This window comes from Cnephaeus nilssonii, assembly GCF_951640355.1.
Source record: "Cnephaeus nilssonii genome assembly, chromosome: 10".
NCBI lineage: Eukaryota > Metazoa > Chordata > Mammalia > Chiroptera > Vespertilionidae > Cnephaeus > Cnephaeus nilssonii.
In genome coordinates, this window is record NC_137081.1 from 15,836,670 (window position 1) to 15,858,179 (window position 21,510).

The window sequence follows — 21,510 nt, forward strand, 5'->3', positions numbered from 1 at the left end:
GTTATCTGATATGCTTTAGTGATCTTTGAATATGTATGTTGTCACACAATTGACAAGAAGATTTACCAAACTGATATTCATTGGAATTCAGGTCCATTTGAGGAATGATGGGAGTTTACTGATGGCAGCATTAATATTATTATTATCTTAAATTGGCGACCAAAAATGCAATAGCAATCTATTATTCTATGGAATGATTCAAAGACAGTGTTTATCCACTGAAAATTACTAGGTAGGCTTCAAAGTCAATTTAAGTTTAGTTCTGACTTGTAACTTGTTCAAACTAAATCACCACATTGTTTTTCTAATTGATTAGTGTACAATCAGCTGTAAAGATTGTGGGAAGGCACATTGAATTTGTCATGGAGAATTTAATTTCCACCTACTCTTAAAATCTGAATCTGTCAGTATTTGTTATGACTCTCAAGGTTCTATTAATATTAATGCTTAGCTGTAAGAAAGCCAACCTGTCTTGGATACTGATTGATATCTGTTTAGAATAGTTCTATTTATGTGTTAATGTATGTCTAAGGAAGGGTCTATATGTTCTGGCCACAGATTCCTTATTTTAATACTATGGTACGGAGCAGGTACAGGTGATGTCCTCCTCAATCTCAGCAAATACAGTGAAATTCTCTAAGTGGTAAAAGACTGACCTAACGTTGAAGACTTTATATCAAAATCATGAAGACAAGGAGAGAAGAAAAATAAAACCTAAATTTGAGCAGTAGTATTCTGATGTTTGTTTTATTCTTAAGTCTTTTCTGAAAAACATTCCTTTTCTAGTTCAGTTACAAATTAGAAACAAATAAACTCTTTCTTTAAATAAGAGTTCTTAAATGTGTATTACAGGTCATGGCTATTGGGCGCACCTTTGAGGAGAGTTTCCAGAAGGCTTTACGGATGTGCCACCCGTCCATAGATGGTTTCACTTCCAGGCTCCCAATGAACAAAGACTGGCCATCGAACCTAGATCTCAAAAGAGAACTGTCGGACCCATCCAGTACCCGCATCTATGCCATTGCCAAGGTAATATATGACAAATGGTCCAGAGACACTATTTTTTCAGAATATAGGCAGCCTGAATATTAAAGTAAAATCTTAAATTCAGGGACTCAGGGAAAGATTTTAATTCCCTTTAATGGTATTAAACTGGAGAATTCATTGGATTTTATCAGATTATTCTATGTTAATTAAAAAATTGCCCTTTTTTTATTGGACTTTAAGCCTAGAGTTAAGGACACATTATAGTTTTAAGGGATGATCAGACAGATGAAATGTTTCTCCTTTTTAGTGTATATAATATCAATACTTTTAAGTAGTTTTGATACTATTGGCTTGTCATTTCCTATCACTCTCATAACTTGTTCCTTGAAAATATGTAAAATTATATTATTTTAGAACATAAGATGTATAAATAGTATCACTTAGTAGGGGTTACTTAAGACTCTAGGATACTATTTATTTGCTTCTTTTTCTGTGTTTAAAAAACAATAACAGACTATAAAGAACTTCCATGATTATAAGCTTTTCTCTATGTAATTATTTTATTGGTTTTACTTTTAGAATAAAAAAGACCCACATTTCTCACTTCCACTCCGTAGTTCCCTTTTATGCAAATTAAATGCCACATTAATCTCCTTTCATGTTTACTATGCTTAGAGTTTTGAAGTTTGAGCTTATCTGATTTTATAAAAGGTGACTTGGCCAGCTGGGATCTGTCTGGTCAGAAATCCCTACACGGCTTTTTGACATTTAAGGAAGCTTAGGCATTAATCCTCCAATAGTATCAAACCACACTGGAGTTACAAAGCCCTGCTGACCATTTTATGCCTGCGTGTGTGCTTGTGGGATGAGTTGATGAAAAATATGAATTTTGTTTTTAAAAAGAAATGTGTTTTTGTAATTTGTCTCCTTGTAACAGCAAAACGCTGTTAGGTGATTCTGAACTCACTGCAACTTTCATGTCCAGATATTGAAAGTCCTTGCATATTATGTATACTCTTCTCACCTTTATGGTTTCTAAATGCAGAATATTTCATTCCCATTCAAATTCTGGGAGATACTAGTATCTTTTGATGAACATTTCTCAATGTTGAATTTCAAGGTAATAGAGAATTAACATTTTTCTGTGGTGGAGCGGTGATAGTAATGATGAGAGGTTAACTCTAGAAAGCCATCTCACCTTCTTTATTGGTTTTATTTCAGTCTTTTGTTTAACAATCAATGTGCCATATTCATATGTATATGTGTATGTCTATATACACGGATTTCCCCCCTTAAGTCTAGTTATCACGCTTCTGCCATTTTGAGGCAAATGATAAAAAGGAAGTATTTCCAAGTTCCCAGCGAGGCTGTAAAACTCAAGCAAACCTTTTATTCTTTTCTAACAGATTTATAAAGGATGAGAATTCAGGGGGAAATGTGCAGAGATTCTTTCTTGCACAGACTGCCCTATGTTTGAGCAAGAAGTGCAGGGTCTGGGGTATAAATTATTGTCTACCAGAGTGCTGGGAGAAGGAATTGATTTCTATTTGTTAGAGGTCATCATTACTGTTCATTTCCACAGCAACCAAGCACTTGGTGATTTTGACAAAGAGTGTAAGAACTGCGGAGGGCTGAAGGGGAAAAAGAATGAAGGGAGTGTGTAAATCTTCGCTCGGTTTCATGATTCTTAGAAAAGGGCAACTTGCTCTGAGGTCTGATTTTTGCAGCAGTCTTATTTCAGGATGACTGGATCATCACCTATTTTGATTTGGGGGGAACACAGGGCATTATTTTTAGTTTGAGGAACATTAGTGTCACCTCAAACTTGTTTGGGGTCATTATGAACTTCATTATAGCCATGCTACACAGCAAAGCCTTGAAGATGAAGTCCCAAGACAGGTGGGATCTTACCCTCTGTTCAAAACTGCAGGTGTGACTGTATTTGTCCTTCCTCATGGTGACAGGATTACAGTATTCTAGGTCCTCTATCACATGCAGGGCGATTACTGTTATGTGATTGTATGCAAACTTCCTCTGGTCTGTCAAAAGTGCTCCAACTTCAGGCTCTATCCTCCTTACAGTGTTGATAGCCAGCAGCTAATTGTGCTTTAATCGCTTGGAAAATAAGACAGAATAGTAACTTCTTGGGAATCTGGCTGTAATTACAGGGAGAATTATACTTATGAAATGAACATGCCTTTGAGTACTCCCATTAGATGTCATTTTATTCCAATCAACAGAATTATGAACTGTGCTATCTCTCCACACTTATAATTATGGTTTCTCTGATACTAGAAATAAGTAAAAGTTTTAAGAAATTTAAGTTCCCTGGGTTGAAATATTTAACACCAGAGTGCTAGTTACATATATTTCTTAATGGGGTTTAAAAATATAGTGTGCCATTCTAAAGTATTTTGTTTTGAAATAGTATCAGATTATTTTTTAGTTGGTATAAGTATATATCTAAAAATAGTGAAAAATAAGAGTAGACATCTTTTGAATATGTAAGTTTTGGTTTTGAGAATTTATCTCTTCATTTAGTTGCCTTTGCTACTTAGCCTAATGACCCATAATTGTAATTTTACTTTTGAGAAATTGCTAAAATAAACTTCAGAGAAAGGCTGAGCTGCCTATCAGAACCAAAGCTATTACTGCACTGTTTTGGAATATATTAAGATTTTGCAAAATGCCTGTCTTGGTGCAAAGTCAAAGTAACCGATTCAAAATAATTTCTTGTTTGAAGTCCTCTGTGAGGGTATAGTCTAGAGAAAAAAGACTAAGCCAGATTTGACCCATATATTCTCACTGACTAGTTTGTGTGCATATAGAATGAGGTGATAAAAGGATGCTATTTGCTAAAGGGTAAGCATCCAAAATACAAGTCAAATGATCATTATAACAATTCAAGATTTTTCTTACCAATTTGGCTTAACTGTAGTTTCAAGAGATTTCCTTTAATTCCAAAATGATGTCCCAAATTTAGGATATAATTGGTAATGTAGTCGTATTAAGAGCAGGAGGCAGAACCTGTTAGGGGGGTTTTTCTGAGCACATACCACTCTGATGAACTCAGCACACTCCTTTGATGTCATTGTAAAAATAGTTGGCAGTATCTGTAGGTATATTGAGAGCAACATCAGTGATATGGTACCAGTTTCATGTTTTATGTCTCAGACTGTAGCCTCAGGCTCTGAATAACAAGGAGAGGGATGCTGCTCAATGTTTTCAACCAAATAAGACATTTATAAACTGTTTGCCAAAAAATGTATCTCTTCTCCTTTCGGCAGGCTTTGGAAGACAATATGTCCCTTGATGAGGTTGTGAAGCTCACATCCATTGACAGGTGGTTTTTGTTTAAGATGCGTGACATTTTAAACATGGAAAAGACACTTAAAGGGTTCAACAGGTAAGGCAGTATGGCTCTGGTCACTCCAGATATCTCCTGGGTAATTTTCAGATAGTCTTCCTCTTACCCTTAAGCATTTGGCCAAAATTATGGTTCAACAAGGTTAATAGTGCCAAGATTGAAAACCAGTGGCCATAGCCAAAAGAAATGGCAGTTTTAAGATGTTTACTTATTAGAAGGTACCTATTAATATTTGAACTTTCTCCTACCCCCATCCATGCCATCAAACATAATGATGTTTTTATTAGGTCTTTTGAATTTATGAAAAGCAATGTACACTTATGGTATCATGTTCTATTTAACTACTAAACATTACCTAGTTTAAATTTGAATAATCAATCGAGTAATATTCTTGTTTTCTATACATTTTCTGAATTCTAAGTTTTTCTTTTTTTTTAAAAAAATATGTTTTAATTGATATTTTTTAGAGAGAGAGGAAGGGAGATAGAGAGATAGAAAAACAGATGAGAGAAACATCATCAATTGGCTGCCTCCTGCATGCTCCCTTCTGGGGATCAAGCCCACAACATGGGCATGAACCCTAACCAGGAATCGAACTGCAATCTCTTGGTTCCTGGGTCGTTGCTCAATCTCTGAGCCACACCAGCCAAGCCTATTTCTCTCTTTTAACATCAACCTACACATTGCTGTACATTGATGAGCAAATATATTCTGCTTGCATTTTACTGATATTTTTAACAGTAGGACTTCCAGTTCAGCCTGCAAATAAGCCACATTCCGATTACTGTTAACAGACTCTTTACCTCTCACTAATTTACAATTTTTACCTCCTTCATGGCCAGTTACTTTTAAAATTTCATGTTCACAATATTCGGATAATGTGAGTGCTTTAAAATGTTTTTATTTTATGAGGTTAGGCCATTTGTTGAGGCACCTCAGGTTTATGAAATCATGGATAGGTCTTAAAAATGTATTTTTAATGCCTTATTTATTTATTTATTGTTGCTGATTGATTATTTTTTAAAATTTACCTTTATTGTTGCAAGTATTACAGATGTGCCTTTTTGATTAGAGAAGTACTTATTATCAATTTAAGGGACATAGGATAATCCTCTTCAGCACGCCCCTTTAAGAGAGCTCTGAAATACACTACTATTGGAAAGAGGCCTCACCTACAAGCATATGTTTAGAGAGGGAAAACATTTTTCCTGTACAAATTATTCTCCAATGACTTGAGAAAATGTAGGAAAATTCATTGGTAAAAATATGGTTGAGGACCATGGAGGATCTCAGAGCCTTGATTTTTCAACTATTTAGCAACCACAACATATACTGGGGTTGCTGTGTTTACTTAAACAAGATGCATACAAACTGAGCACTGAAAACACTTGCTTTTCTTTTTGAGCAAAATGAGGTTCTTTTTCATCTATTCAACAGTTGCCCACAACAAATGCTTGATTTTGGGAACTGGCAATTCTGATCTTGCTTAGAAGTCATTCTTCCCAGTGATCACATAAAATGAACAGTAGAGAGCAAAGAAGTTAAGAATCGAGCCTATACATTCATTTTAGAACTTTGCTGACTTGAAGTTTCCTTCCTGGGTTTATGACGCCAGCAGAACTTCCATGTTGAGTTATAGTCAGTTCCACTGTTTTCAGTTTTAAACAACTGATTTCAAATGCCTACGAAACTGCCCCAGTGAAACCACAAGAGGGTGCTAGAAACTTACAGTATGCCAGTTGTAGCAGTGGAAGAGACTTGGGTGAAAAATAGCAGATGTTATTGTGATTTAAATTTCCACTTGATAAACATTCTGATTTTTAGACAAATTCAATGTTTTGATTGAATAGTTTTTGTTACAACCAGAAGGCAGCTTGAGATTCTAGCTAAGCAGAAGTAAGTGTATATTGAGAGTGATTGAGTTCCTTGGAGGATTAGAACAAGTCATGGTTACAGGTCACTTATAACAGCTTTCTTCTACATCCTGTTGCATTTATTTGCTGATAATTTGACATTTTCAGTCATCATTTTCTTGCATAGGTCTATTTGTAAATAAGGGTATTTTCTATTAGTCATAACTACTTACATTAAGCACTTTTATATAAAGCTTTTAATAATTTAAAAGATTCTAAAAAGTTACACTTACAATGATCTCAACAGATGATTCATGGTGTTAGTAAACTTAAACCCTGAATTCATTATTATCTGAGTAATACTTCACTGTTTAATTCATTTCTTTCTGGTGTGTCATAGATGCACAAATAGCTTTTTGATAATGGTAGCTATTTAGAGGTGTTAGATAAGTGAAATAAAAATAGATGGCCGCTGAAGCCATCTGTCTCAGTCTTTCTGTGGGGGTCTGAAGGTGAAAGCATATTGCAGCTGATGGCATGTGTGTAGAACTCCAGCTTTCTTGCCCTGTTTTTTTTTTTTTTTTTCCTTGCCCTGTTTTGATGAGCTTCGCCATCAGTATCTTCTGCTTGTATGGATTATGACATCTGCTTTTTCTCAGCCTCTAAATATCCAGGGAGCCTTAGTCATTAGGCATATATAGCTCCATCAGTAATAGTATCTCTCTAGTAAGAGTTGGTGCTCTATGGCTGAATTACGTATTGCCAGCTCGGAGAAAGGGTAAGAAGATCACTTGTTCTTTTTCACTTGCATTTATTTGAGGTTCACTTATTTTTTTATTAAAAATATTTTTTTTTTATTGATCTCAAACAGGAAGAGAGAGGGAGAGAGGGATGGAAACATCAATGATGAGAGAGAATCATAGATCAGCAGCCCACTGGGGATCGAGCCCACAACCTGGGCATGTGCCCTGACCTGGAATCAAACTGTGATCTCTTGGTTCATAGGTTGGTGCTCAACCACTGAGCAACACCAGCCGGGCTGTGGTTCACTTATTTTCAAGATCTCAACTTCTTCAGTGTTGGAAAGTCTGGCTTTAGGCATAGGCCTAAAGGAGGTAGCTATTCATATGGTGTGATTTGAGAGATCCCCCAAATTCACTTGCTTCACCTTTCACTGGTACCAATGTGCCAGGTCTCTTTGCACTTTTCTTATAGGTTCCTGGAAAAATAGGCATTGGGGATCTCAGCTGGGGGAAAAGGAGAAACTTAAAGAGAGGACACAGTATAGATGCTAGACGTGGGAGAAGGTCCACCTGGTTCCTTCCCTGTGGAACCAGTCAGCTAGACTGCTGTGCAGTCTCTCCCACCGTGGAATCACCGGCACGTTACCTCCCTCACTTCTTCAGCCTCACATTCTTCCTGTTCCACTTTATAGTCTATGGAGCTTAAATGTTATACGTGTAAAGGAAACCTGGCACATAATGAATATCCAAAGAGGTTTTCCCTCTTTCCCCTTGAAAAGGAAAATACTACTTATTCTAGTGAAGACTATTTTGTGATTTTAGATATATGCATTTAAAGACTTTTTCAGAGTCACAATTTGCATTTGCTTATCTATATTGCAATATATCATTCCTTAATTTTCTTTATGATGCACTGTCACTTATTTTAATACCAGATTATACTTTTTTTTAAAAGGAAACAATGATATCTAGTGATACAAATGTTATCCTTATCAAAATATCAATAACACTTCATATGCTAATAAACAAAAATTCCCACTCTATAGCAGTTAATCATGCTATAATTCTTCTAATGTTTAATAAACAGAGGATGAGAATATCATTCAAATTGATGGCCAGTCATTACTTATATTTACAGATAGTCATCTGAAATGAGGTCTAGAACTTGACTCCAAAATTGAATATACCCACATATTTAGTATATTTATTAATGTCCACTGACTAGAATGGGGAAAACAAAACTGATCATAGCAAGGTCAGCATTAAGGACATAGATGAGTTTTCCATGTATTTGAGACAGTGGAAAATTACGATAAGAAATCCCTTGCCTTGAAGGGTGGAGATAAACATGAAATACAGTGAGGATGAGGAATGAAATCCCAGCCTTCTGGGTGATGAGAATTATTAGATGGGTGTTAGGATAATCCACTCAGCATCCCGGCTCTGAGTGTTTGCTTTCATCAGAACTCAATTTGTCGTCTCCAATCCATGAGCATAGCAATGGCGACCTCACGAGACTTCCAGAGCAACATCCATTCTTACCGAACTAGGAAATAATCATTATTCAGACAGCTTCAGCAAAACACTTTCTCTTCCCACCTGAGTTCACTGACTTTCTCCTTTTCCTCTTAAATTGTTTATGGCTGCCCAGGGGCATGCTAGGAAAGTTGACTGTTCCAGGCTATTCCCCAAATTTATAAGCTGGTGTAGTAGCATCAATCGACCTAGAGTGATAATATATTTTATAGTGGATTTCTTTAGGCTTTGAAAAGTTTCTCTTTACTCAGTGCGATGTGAATTGTATCATGTAGGATTCCAAGGCCTATTACATATATACATTGGGATTTTGATGTTTCATCTACTAACTTCACATTACCAGATCACTTTGCCAGGAGTTTAAGAAAAGTTAAGTCTGCCAGAATTTTTAATGGAGTGGCATTTGTATAAACCTTATCCATTGGCCTTCACTACTGAGATAGCCAACCTTTAGTATGCCTACTTTCACCATACTTACCCTATCAACACCAAGTCAAACATAAATGTTCCTCCCATAGAGCATTTTCATCGATATCCACTAGAAGGAAAATATGCTTATTTTCATCTATGAAAAACTACAAAAACTCACCTATAGTCCTTTATTCCATTAGGACATTGACAGATTCCACTTTGGTTATGCAAATAAATTTGGTGTGGAGGGCAGAATTGCAAGTACCATAAATCAGATACGTATGTCAAGTGTCTTCATTTACGAGGTTCTCCTGATATAGCTGATTCCCTAACGTAACAAAATAATGTAATTAGAACTCTGTTAACATAGAGACTTGAATTTTGATTCACTCAAACAATTCTGAGTGCCTTCCAAGTGTAAAATAATAATCACCAAATTTATTGACTACATATTAGGCACTATTCTAAGCTCATTATTTTATTTAATGCTTACTACTACCTAAGGAATGTAGTAATTATCCTGATTTCATATACAGTAAACTGAGACACTGAGATATTTAGTGACTTCTTTGATATCACATGCAAATAAATGACTGACATGAGATCAACCCTGAACAGGACTACAGAGCCTAGGATATGGGATATTTAATCCCTATGTAATCTATGCGTATGCATGTGTATGTACACTGAGTGGCCAGATTATTATGATCTCTGAACACATAATAATCTGGCCACTCAGTGTACTTCTCTTGAGTACCTCATTTATTTGATATCAAAGATGCTATAAATCGTGCACCTGATCAGTTTTCCCCTTTGCACTGGCTGGTAGAAAGCTCAGGGCAAATAGGTGGTTGATCTCCAGCAAAAGTCTAGAATACTTTTGGTACCCATTTGAGATACAAATACACTGAGTGGCCAGATTATTATGCGTTCAGAGATCATAATAATCTGTCCACTCAGTGTATAGACACACATACCTATGTATGTTTAGTTGTATGGAAAGGCAAATTATAGATACCATCTGGAGGAAATAAGACTACATATAATAAAAACATTCAGTAGAGTAACAGTAGTTAATAAAGGGATGATAGTCCTATCACCATAGAACCAGCACATATGATAAGGTTTCAACTATATTAATACACAAGCACAGGGACAAGGATCGCACAGCTGCACCCCTTTTGTTATAAGGAAGAAAATAAACTATAGTAAGGCTTATTTGTGAGCAGGAACTATTTCAGGACATTATATCCCAAACACTTTTATTTATAGCAAGTTGGATTAGCAATTTTTGATGGAAAGGCAATCACGATACATTAAAAAAACAAAACATGAACAGGCGAGAAAAAAGTGTGAGTGTTCCAGTTGCCAGCTTTGAGCATCCGTTGATCTTCTGCCTGCAACTCTTTTTCAGTTTTAAAAAAAAAATTAATTTTGATTTTTGGGGTTATTTAGCTATTTTTGACTGCCATATCTAACTCAAGGATTTTATTATACTTGCTTAAATTATATAATTTTTTCTCTTACTGGATCAGACTACGTTGAATTAAGTTTCAAATTCTTCCTAAGTTTAAGTGATTGCTTAAAGAAGATGGCCAGCCTCTGCTCGTGAGGTACCGTGCTAAATTACCCGAGGAAGGTTTCTGTCATTTATCATGATTGCCTCTTCCTTTGCATGTACTTCAATTTGGGCAATTTTCTTGGAATGGTCCATTTGCTTTCTGTATTTTTTGTACAATGCTGCTGTTTCTGTTAGCAACATTGGGGTTACTCTATTTTATTTTTAAATTTGTTTCATGCATTTTAGATATTTGAAATTAGGGGATTTGATCATTGTGACACAGTTCATCCCATACAAGTATAGGGGGCTGAGCTTTGGATCTATTTCTCTATTTTTGATATTAACTTAATTTACTATGGATACTTGTGCAAATTATCCAAAAATTGTTTTTACCCCACCGTTCTATAGGTTTCATGCGTTTTTTAAACTACTTTAATTCTGATCATTAACATCCCTTCCCCCTTCATGGCCACTTACTGCTATCTTCACTATAACAGAAAAGAGAAAGTGTCCTTTTGAAGGGCCCGATTTTCATACGACGATAACTATGTTCAATGTGATAAACTACGTGCATTGGTTAAGTGCTGAAACATCATAGGTGTGCCTATGGCTCAGAACAGCCTAGGGCAAGCCTGGTAAGTTCCACTTGGGCATTCAAGTGCTAAATTGAGCTCAGTAAAGCTGGCCATTTCCCGGCAGCCACAGACTTTGGGCAGATGTAATAATGCAAGTGTCACCTTAGCTGGAACACTCCCTTGGAATGTCCTCTCCTACACATGTTAGTTTCTATTGACTTTTTATTTAACTTGCTCACGAAGCATGAACAAACCAGACAAGAACGTTTTGTACTTACACTTGATTGAAGTTTCGAGAGAAAAAAATGTCACCTAAAAGATGTTAAAACTTAGATATGAGGCAGAAAGAAGCTGGCACTTCTTTCTAATGATAATTTATATTTTCTTGTAGGAAAAAAATGAAAAATAAACAATAGCTTTGAAGTGTACTAAATATAGAAGAAATGAAGGAAAGAAATATGTATGTCTTATATATAACATATAATTGCATGTTATAATTTTTAATGATACTTTGCTATGACATGTCACTGTTTTCCCCAATCCAGTTTGTGGACATTCAAATATATACTACATTTGTGGGTATAAGGCATACATATTTCTTTCCTTAATTTCTTCGATATTTAGTACACTTTAAAGCTAAAGTTGTTTATTTTTCAGAGGTAGTGCATGTTTGAACCAGGATTTGCGTTTTCAGGACTTTTGGAATCCAAGGCCAGTGTTTTTCCCTCAATATATCCCAATGTCATGGGAGCCAAGGGGAGAGAGACTTTAAAACAAAACAAGTAAAACAGGAAGACACTTTCAACAATATTGCATTGTTTAGGGAGAGCAGAAAGGGAGTTGAGCAAGTCCTCCAAATTTGATGATAGGGGGGTAGGAGTAGTAGCTGGACTGATAAGGACCAAATGTGCAACAAGAAAGAGATAAGTAAATGAAAAAATTCTACTTAGAAAGTGACAAATTGTGTTTGCTCTTCTTTTGTTATATTTCTATGTTTCATAAAAGTGAAAATCTTTCTATAAAGAAATGAAGTCTATAAACAGAATTGGGTGGATATTATCTGCTTACTAGAGGCCTGATGCACAAAATTCATGCAAGAGTAGGCCTTCCTTCCCCCGGCTGCCAGCACACTGGCTTCCCTCTGGCAGCCCTGGGCTTCGTCCAGAAGGTCATCTGGAAAGACGTCCAGTCTAATTAGCATATTACTTTTATTATTATAGATTTGCTCCATATATATAGCTGGAGCCATACTGTTTCACTTCATTATTCTGTAATTATTATATGCATGCTATTGACAGTCTCCAATTAAATTGTAAATTCCATTATGACAAATTCCAATATACTATTATAAGCTTTCCTTAAGAGCTTTTGCTGATATGTGTGTATGCAGAATAGAATTCACCATCCTAAAGTATAGTGTGAGTTCTGAAACAGAGAGGACCGGCTTCCAATTCTTTATTTACCATATATGTTCTTGGAAATTGGCCTTGCATAGAGTAAACACTCAGTAATAGTAGTATGATAGCATGCCCATTAAATAAATGAAGAACTATTCCTGGTAGAAATTGCAAATCAGAATTTCTTTGTCATGCCAAAGAAGAAAAATTGAAGTGGAAGAAAATGCATTAAAATTTCTGGTTGATCAAAGGGACCCACAAATTTATTGATTGAAAAATATATAATCCAATATATAAACTCACTCTGTGTTAGAAAACATTGAAAATTAGCATCTCTAGTTTTTCATTTTTCTAAGTGACTATATACCTACTAATTAGTTGGGAAGGTTCTGAGTAACCTGTTTTCTAATGAAAATGGACTCATTTAATTTTTTATATTGACAAATAGAGATTATATACACTGTAAGCATTATCATACTTATATGGACATAAAATCTCTATTGCCCTTTGAGAAAAACCATTTGTATTATTTTGATAAAAAATTAAGTTTTCAAAATTGTAACTTTTAGAAAAGTGATTCTGAGAGATATTCATCAATATTTATAGTTGTAGTGAAGGCTCTGAATTAACCGGCAACGGCAAAATCTTAATATACATATAGTATTTATAACACAGTGACTTTAAGGTACATTTCTGTTATAACACAGGTAGAAAATGATCACTATTCTATTTTTGTGGATGGTGAAACTGAGTCACACTGAGATGTGTGTCATGCCTCATGTCACACCAGTCAGAGGAAAGCAAGAAATGTAGCCCAGGGCTCCTGCTTTTGGTTCTAGTCACTAATTTTCCAAAGCTGCTTTTCAGAGAGATGACTTTTAAATCAGACAGCTGGAGATCACTTCCTCCTTAGCTGTCAAGTCGTGAGCTGTGTGCTTTCCTGCTTGAGTTGCTGACCCCATTTAGAGCAGAAACGTTGTAAGAGATGTGCCCTTCTCTAGAACTCTTGTGGGGAAAACACGGGGGCCTGGCAGAGAGAAAGCCCCCACGGGTCACCTTTGAAAGTCTTAAACAGAATTTCCAAGGGTACGGGGAGCTGGGATAAGGATTTCTATTTTTAAAATTACTATGCTTATAGTAAAAGACTGTATGTACACATGCGTGTATGCACATACATCTATTTTTTTCCTTTTAAATAAAATGCAAATGCCTAACCTCCCATGTTAATGCAGGTGTGAGTGAAAAACTTCTGAAGCATATAATAGAAATTAAATTTAGGCAAAAGAGACTCCATGAGCTATAATGACAGAAGCTAGATCATCACCGACTGAACCCCAGAATTTGTTCACTTGCTCATTCATACCTGAGATGCCTTTATGGAGCATAGAGCCTTCTCATCTGCCCTTGGCAATGAAGTGCGTGGTGTCTGTCCTGAGGAGCATAAGGCAGGGGTTGTGCCTCCCAGCAGAGTAAATGCCTGATGCACATTCTCTCCAGATCGCCTGTGATTGGCGGGGAGTCCAAAGAGGTAGCCCTCACCACCGCAAGGTGTGGAGACAGGAATGGTTCAGAGGAGAGGGAGGGGACTGAGAGGAGCTGGGGTGCAGGGGCCAAATTTAGGTGACTTGCTAGTTCTGTTCTGCTTAACTCCTGCTATTTCTTTTCTTCTTCCTCCTTCTCCTCTCCTGTGAGGACTGCTCCCCTTCTTCCTCCTCTTCTGGCAGGAAGTACTTATTACCTGCTTGGCATTGTGCTAAATCAACTCTTTAAACTTTTACTGTTTCGTCTGATTGATATTTTTTTCTCAGCATAGTTGGAGCCTGACTCTAGATTTGGCCAGTGGTATTTGCCTAGCGAAGGTTGGAACAGGCAGTTAAGCATTGTTTGCTGATGTGAATATAATGATGATGTAGTGGCCATCACATCAGTATCAAATTGGCCATGTTGACATTGCACATACTGCCTCATCTCCTACCCTACCACTTACTCTTTAGCTGATGGACTGATTTAATTGACCATCCTTTGCTCTAGGCAGCTTGGAAAGTGAGCTACTCAATTTGGTCTTGAATATATATATATATATATATATATATATATATATATATATATAGTCATTAGTGTGAAGTACATGAGAATTGTCGCTACCATGGCTATTCATGTGCATTTATATGTCTTCTTCTACAAAAAAACTCTCAGGGATAAAGAGTCTTGATTTCCATGTAGGTAGTAACCCTCATACTAACATAGACCTAATGTGACATGTGCCAGGAATTTAAGTCTGGGATTTTTCCACATTCTCTTAGAAATGCCTTCTCATTTCCCCCTCCCCCATTTTAGAAAAGGTGTGATATTTCTCATTCAAGGACTAAAAAAAATTGGTCAAAAATTATTTTTATATATGTTATATTTAGTCATACATATAATTATCTTGTCATCAATAATATGTAAATGGCCTTACCAGGTTGAAAGCAACATCACAATATTTCTGAATTATTGGGATCACTAAAATTTTTTTAAAAAAATTAAAATTATCTACTTAAAAATATCTACAGTATCTATTTCTCATAAGGTTTTCTTCTTTGTTTTGATTTTGTTGTTGTTAATAGACTTTAAAGTGAAATATAGTTTTAAGTGTGCTGTCCTTGAAAATCAATGCTTATAGCATCATTGTGATAGTGCTAAGTGGACCCAGATCCTAACAGGTAATTTTCCTGATGGCAGCCTTCCATATGGACATTGGATATAGATGTTGTTTGTCCTGCACGTGAGAAAAAGATAGAGGTTTTCTTAATTTCCCCAAAGGCCTTATTGCTTTATAGAATCAGGGCATGGTGCTCTCAAAATTTGAGAGAAAGGGGTAGTATTTATCCAATTGTCTGGGCTTTCTAAATGCTGTGCTGCTTTTGAAAAAAAATATATATTTTTTTGCATTTTTCTTAAGGAAAGAGGTAAAAGCTGTTTCCTTGAAAGAAAAGATGAGAGACATAACTTCTCCAGTGATTGCATGATTGTGACTGTGGCATGGTCTTGAACTGTGAAACACCACAAGATAATCAGTGAAGCCGTGTGAAACTCAGGGGAGAGGCTGGTGAGGGGTCTCGGGGCAGAAAACGTGTGTCTTACTCAGTTCTCTTTCCTTAATATAGCAGGTGCCATTCCTGAGCATCAGGCCCAGTGTTTTGGTCAGCTTCTGCCTTTGGGGGGATTTTTAAAAAGAAGATAAATAATAAAATCGCAAGTCCATCCCATAATTGTAGGCCAAGTGAAGTGCTCATTTTCACACCAGAGCTTGTGCAATCTGGAAGGATATTTGTTTAGTGTTACTTGTGAGTTGGTGGATCAGATAAAAGCCGGTCAAGTGTAAGAGAGGTCTGCGTGAAGTGCGCCGGCTCCCTGGGTCATTGCCATGCTGCCGGCGTCCTCCAGTCTGCTAATAGATTTCCCCAGCTCCTCCATGCCAGGTGACAATTTCCTCATTAAGCGGAATTTATTCCATTTCCTTTTATCATTTATTATTGAAGACTAAGTGTGAGTGGAGGAAGTTTCAGAGATGACGGGGTAGAATTTTAAACAACAACAACAACAAAATCTACATTGGAACTCAAAGAGAGAGAGCAGAAAGGCTTGTATTGTTTATAAAACCAGAGAACACACTAGAGACTTACCCCTGTAGAAGCTGAGCTGAGCTGTCTAACTGTTCCAAGATTATGGCCAAATGTGTAAAAGTCTTGATTGTCTGTTTTTAAGATGGTTTTTTTTCCCCTCTCAAATTTCAGACTGTCATTTTGTGCTGCTGTGTAGAGAGAAACTGAAGATTATGAAAAGGCTAGCATCACAGTTATTTGGTGTTTCTTTGTTTTATTGTTTAGCATGACAAAAGAGTAACCTTTGAGGAGTTTGCCCTTGAACTCTGAAAGCAAGGAAAGCTGGTAGGGGAAAGAAAATTTGGATATATAGAGGACACAGCTCTGAAATATGGATTTAATGTGTTCATATTCCAAGAAGTAAAGATAAACAAACACATTTAGTACACACAAATCTCTATTAAATAACGGAAGGATAATTTATTTATTACATATATTTTAAAACTGTGCTTTAGTACAATATACTCCATTCAGCTGATCACATTTCTCACTTGGTATAATGCTCCTTTGATTTACAATGCAATATAAAGGGAGCATTCCCTACTGAGGTTTCAAAGAGTGAGTAACAAATTTAGTGTTTATATTTCTTTTAGTAATTATTCTGTTTCGAGTTTGTTCCAAATTAAGGTTTTCATTTTCCTTTGGAAAAATAGAAATATTATAGTCCTATCCGTAAGTATGCTTCTTCTTAGCTTGATTTAAACAAATCTTACTCTGATGAAAGTTCTTTTTAGCAGACAAAATAGAAGGCAGCCCAATCTGGGCAGATAAAGATGAGGATCATGTATCTGAATCTCCACATTGTTAAATGAGCTTTTATGTTCACTTAAGATTATTCATCTTGTATTTGACTCTGAAGAGGTTTAACCTTATCTGAATCACTGGCCCACAGCTAATGAATTGTGTCTTCAAACTGTCTCTTCTTTTATTTTATTATAATGGGGCTCAAAATAAAATTTTGTATCCGAACAAGTAGGGAATAAAGCCAATTTTCTTCTGGGTGTAATGATATGCCAGCCAGCCTTGTGTTATGCAGAAACAGCAGAGAGAGAGAGCAAATGAGGGACATAGAGAGAGAGGGGCAACCTGCTCTCTGTCTTGGAGTCAGGGGTGCCCTGCAGAATTAGGTGGGTGGGATCTAACTTGTCTCTGTCCTTGTAATTGCCAGAGTAGGTCATAATCAACATCTCTTTTCTCAGTGAGGCATTGTAAAGTGCTTTTTGCTATTTCATGGACATGTCTAAATCATAGACATGAATAACCAGTGAGACCATGAATGAAATACTATAGAACATACGTCACTTTGAACTGCATATGAACATACCTACCCGATATTTGCATTCAGGTTGAGATAGATGAACATGAATATATTCACATGCCATTCCAATGAATACATGCTAATTTTCAAGATGTTTAAAAAATATATCATGCTATTGATCTAATTATTTGAATGTTTTGGCTCACCAAGAAAATATTCTGAGATTCAGTTTGTGAGCTTAAAACATGCACTCTGCAGGCCTAGCTTTATGCATCTGTTTCAGAACTCTCACCTGGTATGATTTGAGGGGGCACCAATGGAGAAGTAGTTTTCACTCCCATTCTGAAATTCTATCATTCACGATTCATTATTTTGTGTTGCTGTTGCTCTTCTCAGGCATCCTGCTAAATAATGAAAACTCTCTGGGGTGGATATGCAACATATGGGGAACAGTAACAATTGAGTTACTCCTAGTGACAGATATTTTTTTTGCCACCAGAGCTGAGCACAAAATTAATTCACTTTATTTTTTTTATGCATAAGGCCAGTTCTATCAATCAGCCTTCCTTTTTCTTTAAAAATTTTGTTTTGTTAGTAAGAGTTCAATATTATTTGTGGGTGGAGAAACACTTTGTATATTTGCTGGAAATATCTTTACATACTCTATTGGACTTATTTTTAGTGGAAAAGAATAAGAGGAATTGTGCATATTTCATCAAAAGAAAACATTTCATAGCTGAATGTGGACAGAACAAATGCAAATGTATTGAACCCCTAATAGAAACGTGAGGAATTTGAATGGTTTCTTGTTTGCTTGATTGTTTAACATCATTATTTATAACTTTCATTTAAAGCAATATAGGAACCTTTGAGGAATTATTTTATTATAATTATTTTCTTATATGATATTCCATATAAGAAAACAAAAATCACTCAAGGCAAAAAACAAAATAATAACAAAAAACCCCAAAACATGACCCAAAGATTAAAGATTAATATATTACTTCTGGTCATCTTTAGACTTGAAGAAGTTGCATTTAAGCTTGTCCACAGTCAAAATTATAGGCATTATGGTTCTTTTTATGTCATGTTTCTTATGTGTGTGGTACACTGTTGTTCTGGGTTAGGCTTAGTTATTTAGGTTAGTGTGGTGGTCAGTATAGTAATACAGTATGGGTTTTGCCTCAGATAGTGTTTGTAATTAAAAAAAATGTCTTACTAAAGATCTACTTATTCTTTGCTCATCTTTTCTTTTACTGCTATCCCACAATGATGGGAAAATGCTCTAGTAAATAGCTAGAAAAATCTATGGGTAAGAATCAACGCAATGTTATATGTACTGTGTTTCTCCACTTAACTCAACCTTCATACCTATGCTTTTAATATAATTGCAGATCACAGAGAAAATGTGTAGCTTTTCCTCATGCAGGCAAACATTAACATGATTTGAGATCTTCCACAAAAGTCATCATTGAAGATATTTATTTGAAAAGAACATCATCCAAATTTCTAATTTAGAAAAGGAGCTTATTTTTCAAGCACTTCCACTTTGAGGCTGAATGCTCACTTGCACATAAACAAATGAGCAATTGGTTTAGGAACATAGTCTTGGCACGGAAAGTGGAAATATACCTTTCCAAAGCAAATATCAACAACAACAAATCCCTTCCTCTGCTTTTGTCTCAACAACATTTTTGGGGGCAGCACTAAAGCTAACCTCCATAAAGTTGTCTGTTTCAAAGACCCTCTCAGACGCTCAGAAGCCTTTCCAGACTTCCCCAGCAGAAGCTGGACACACTTTCTCTGAGCGAGCGCCTCCTGTTGTATGCGTTTCTCTCATAGCACCTCACACAGTTCAGATACATCAGTAGGTATTTGTTTGCCTCCTAATATACTCTGACTTCCTTGAATGTAGAGATTCTATACTTTATCTCTCTGCCATTAAAATAGGTAGCACAGAGCCCGATACACAGTACATGTTTACTAAGTGTTAAAGAATGACAGTGAATGTAACCCTACCTCCATCATCCACAATTTCTTACTTTCTCCAACTACAAATCCTCCATTTGTTTCCTATACCTATGATATCGATTGCTGCCTCAAATGATTGCAATGAAGTTGCCCTTGCTTATAGCACATCTGTCAACTTCTTCATCTATAAAACACTACATTTTCTTTATGGTTCTGTTCTCATCCTTCTACTGCCACAGTATTTCTCAGCTACAACCACTCACATTGTTATCTCTTTTTTCTGACCTCACATTTCACCACACAGCTTATCTCCCCCATAAAATGTGTTGAATCAGTCTCTATCATTCCATTGTTTCAAATATTATTTTGTATCTTCTTGAGAAGCACTATCTAGTAGAAATTCCTGAGATGATAAAATATTCTGAAATCTGTACTGTCCTGTGCAGTCGTCACTAGCCATATGTGGCTATTGGGCACCTTGAAATGTGGCTAGGGTGACTATGGATCTAAATTTTTAGTTAAAAATAATTTAATTAATTGACACTTAATTAAATTTAAATTTTTATGTGGCTAGTGGCTACCATATTGGACAGCACAGTCCTACAGCATATAGCACAGTGCTTGGCACACATAGTAAGTGACTAATAATACTTAAAAATCAGATTGTGTTCAAGAATTTGGCAGGAAAATATGTTGCTCTGAGAGAATGCTTGTCAGATACCTGGGAAGATTAAAAATCTAAATGAGAATAGAAAAAGAAGAAATGAAATTCATTGGGAGAAATAAATTGATTTTAAAGACAGAAGGGAATTTAGATGCTATAGAAAAAGTGAATTGAATAGGAAGAGCTGTAGCTGCAAAAATGTAAATTAATATTGATATAAAAAACCCAGAGAAATAGCTATTAAATATACCAGCTCGATTCTCTTTTCTCTAAACTTAGAATGTGAATTAATTAAAGAAGATTGAAGAATAGAATTAACAAAATACAATGGATTTCATTCAACTACATTCTAATAGCAGAATTTCAGTGAAAATCTTTTATTTATTATTAGATCATCTGATAACACACTATTACATTTTAATTTTATTTAATTGACTATCAAACTATCATAACAGAATTTTATTGTACTGACTATTGCTGGTAACAGCTACTTGGTTAAAGATGCTTTTACAATAGTATTCTATATTTCTGAACATTGGGTCTATGTAAATTATTTTTGTGTACATTTTGAATGCTAATTACAAGCTGATTTCAATAGTTTATTAGTCTTTTCTATAAAGTAAAAAGCCATAGAATTATAGTTATCTTCATTTATTTAATAAGTACTTATTAAATGTTTGTGGGCCAGACAGTGTGCTAGGCTTTGGGAATAATTTGGTAAGTAAGTCAAATGTATTTTTTGCCCTTGTGGAACTTGAATCTAGCAGGGGAAAAGTCTGGTTGCTAAAAATAAAATAAATAAAGGTAAGAAACATTTAAAATACCAGGTGGTGATGACATGTTAAGCAGTGGGCTTCCAAATTCCAACTTGGTTCAAAACGTAAGCATCAGTTAGGAGCCCAGGAAGGTCATTGTAGATAAGAACAGACTGAGAAGTCTTTGTGTTTGAAGCCTGCCTTTTGTTGACCTAAGAATGGTGCTTGGGAGGTGGAGAGAAGTTGGGTAGGTAAGAGGAATATCCAAGGCTTTGCAGATGAGAGAAACAGCATGGATCCAGTCCACCTCATGGGAATGAGGGTGGGGAAAGTGAGGAGATAAATCTGGCTCGAGTGGAAAATAATCATAAGGCCAAAAAAATAACTTTTGAACAGAAGAAGATAGGTGATATTAGTAAATAAAGGCAGTTTATGGAGAGAATTCCTAGTCTGATACAATGTTGGGACGCCCAGGTAAAGGTGATTCTCAAAGTTCGTGTACATAAAGACCTGGACCACAGGTCGGACACTGGAGGAGGGGCTGCAGATTTGGGTGTCATTGACCACTTGTGCTACGTGGGGCAATGACAGTGGCTACATTTAGAGAGGGAGAAAAAGGAGCCAGACTAATGCTTGAGGATAGAGCCTTGGGAATAAATAGTAAATGGTTGTTGGAAATAATAAAGTAGGGTGAGAAGCAACTTACCAGAAGCCAGAGGAAGATACTTTGAGTGGCACATCAAACATGCTGACAGGATAGGAGGTGAAAATTGAGGAAGAGCTCCTCA

At 36.0% G+C, this 21,510-nt stretch overlaps 1 protein-coding gene across 2 annotated transcripts in view; it reads left to right on the plus strand.

Moving 5' to 3' along the window:
* CPS1 (carbamoyl-phosphate synthase 1) overlaps nt 1–21,510 on the plus strand; it is a 120,874-nt gene that overhangs the window by 61,436 nt on the left and 37,928 nt on the right. For both annotated transcript variants that reach the window (XM_079782943.1, XM_079782942.1), the window contains exons 21-22: nt 853–1,029; nt 4,275–4,393. In XM_079782943.1, the coding sequence (XP_079639069.1) occupies nt 853–1,029; nt 4,275–4,393 (296 nt within the window). The remainder of the gene's footprint in view (nt 1–852; nt 1,030–4,274; nt 4,394–21,510) is intronic.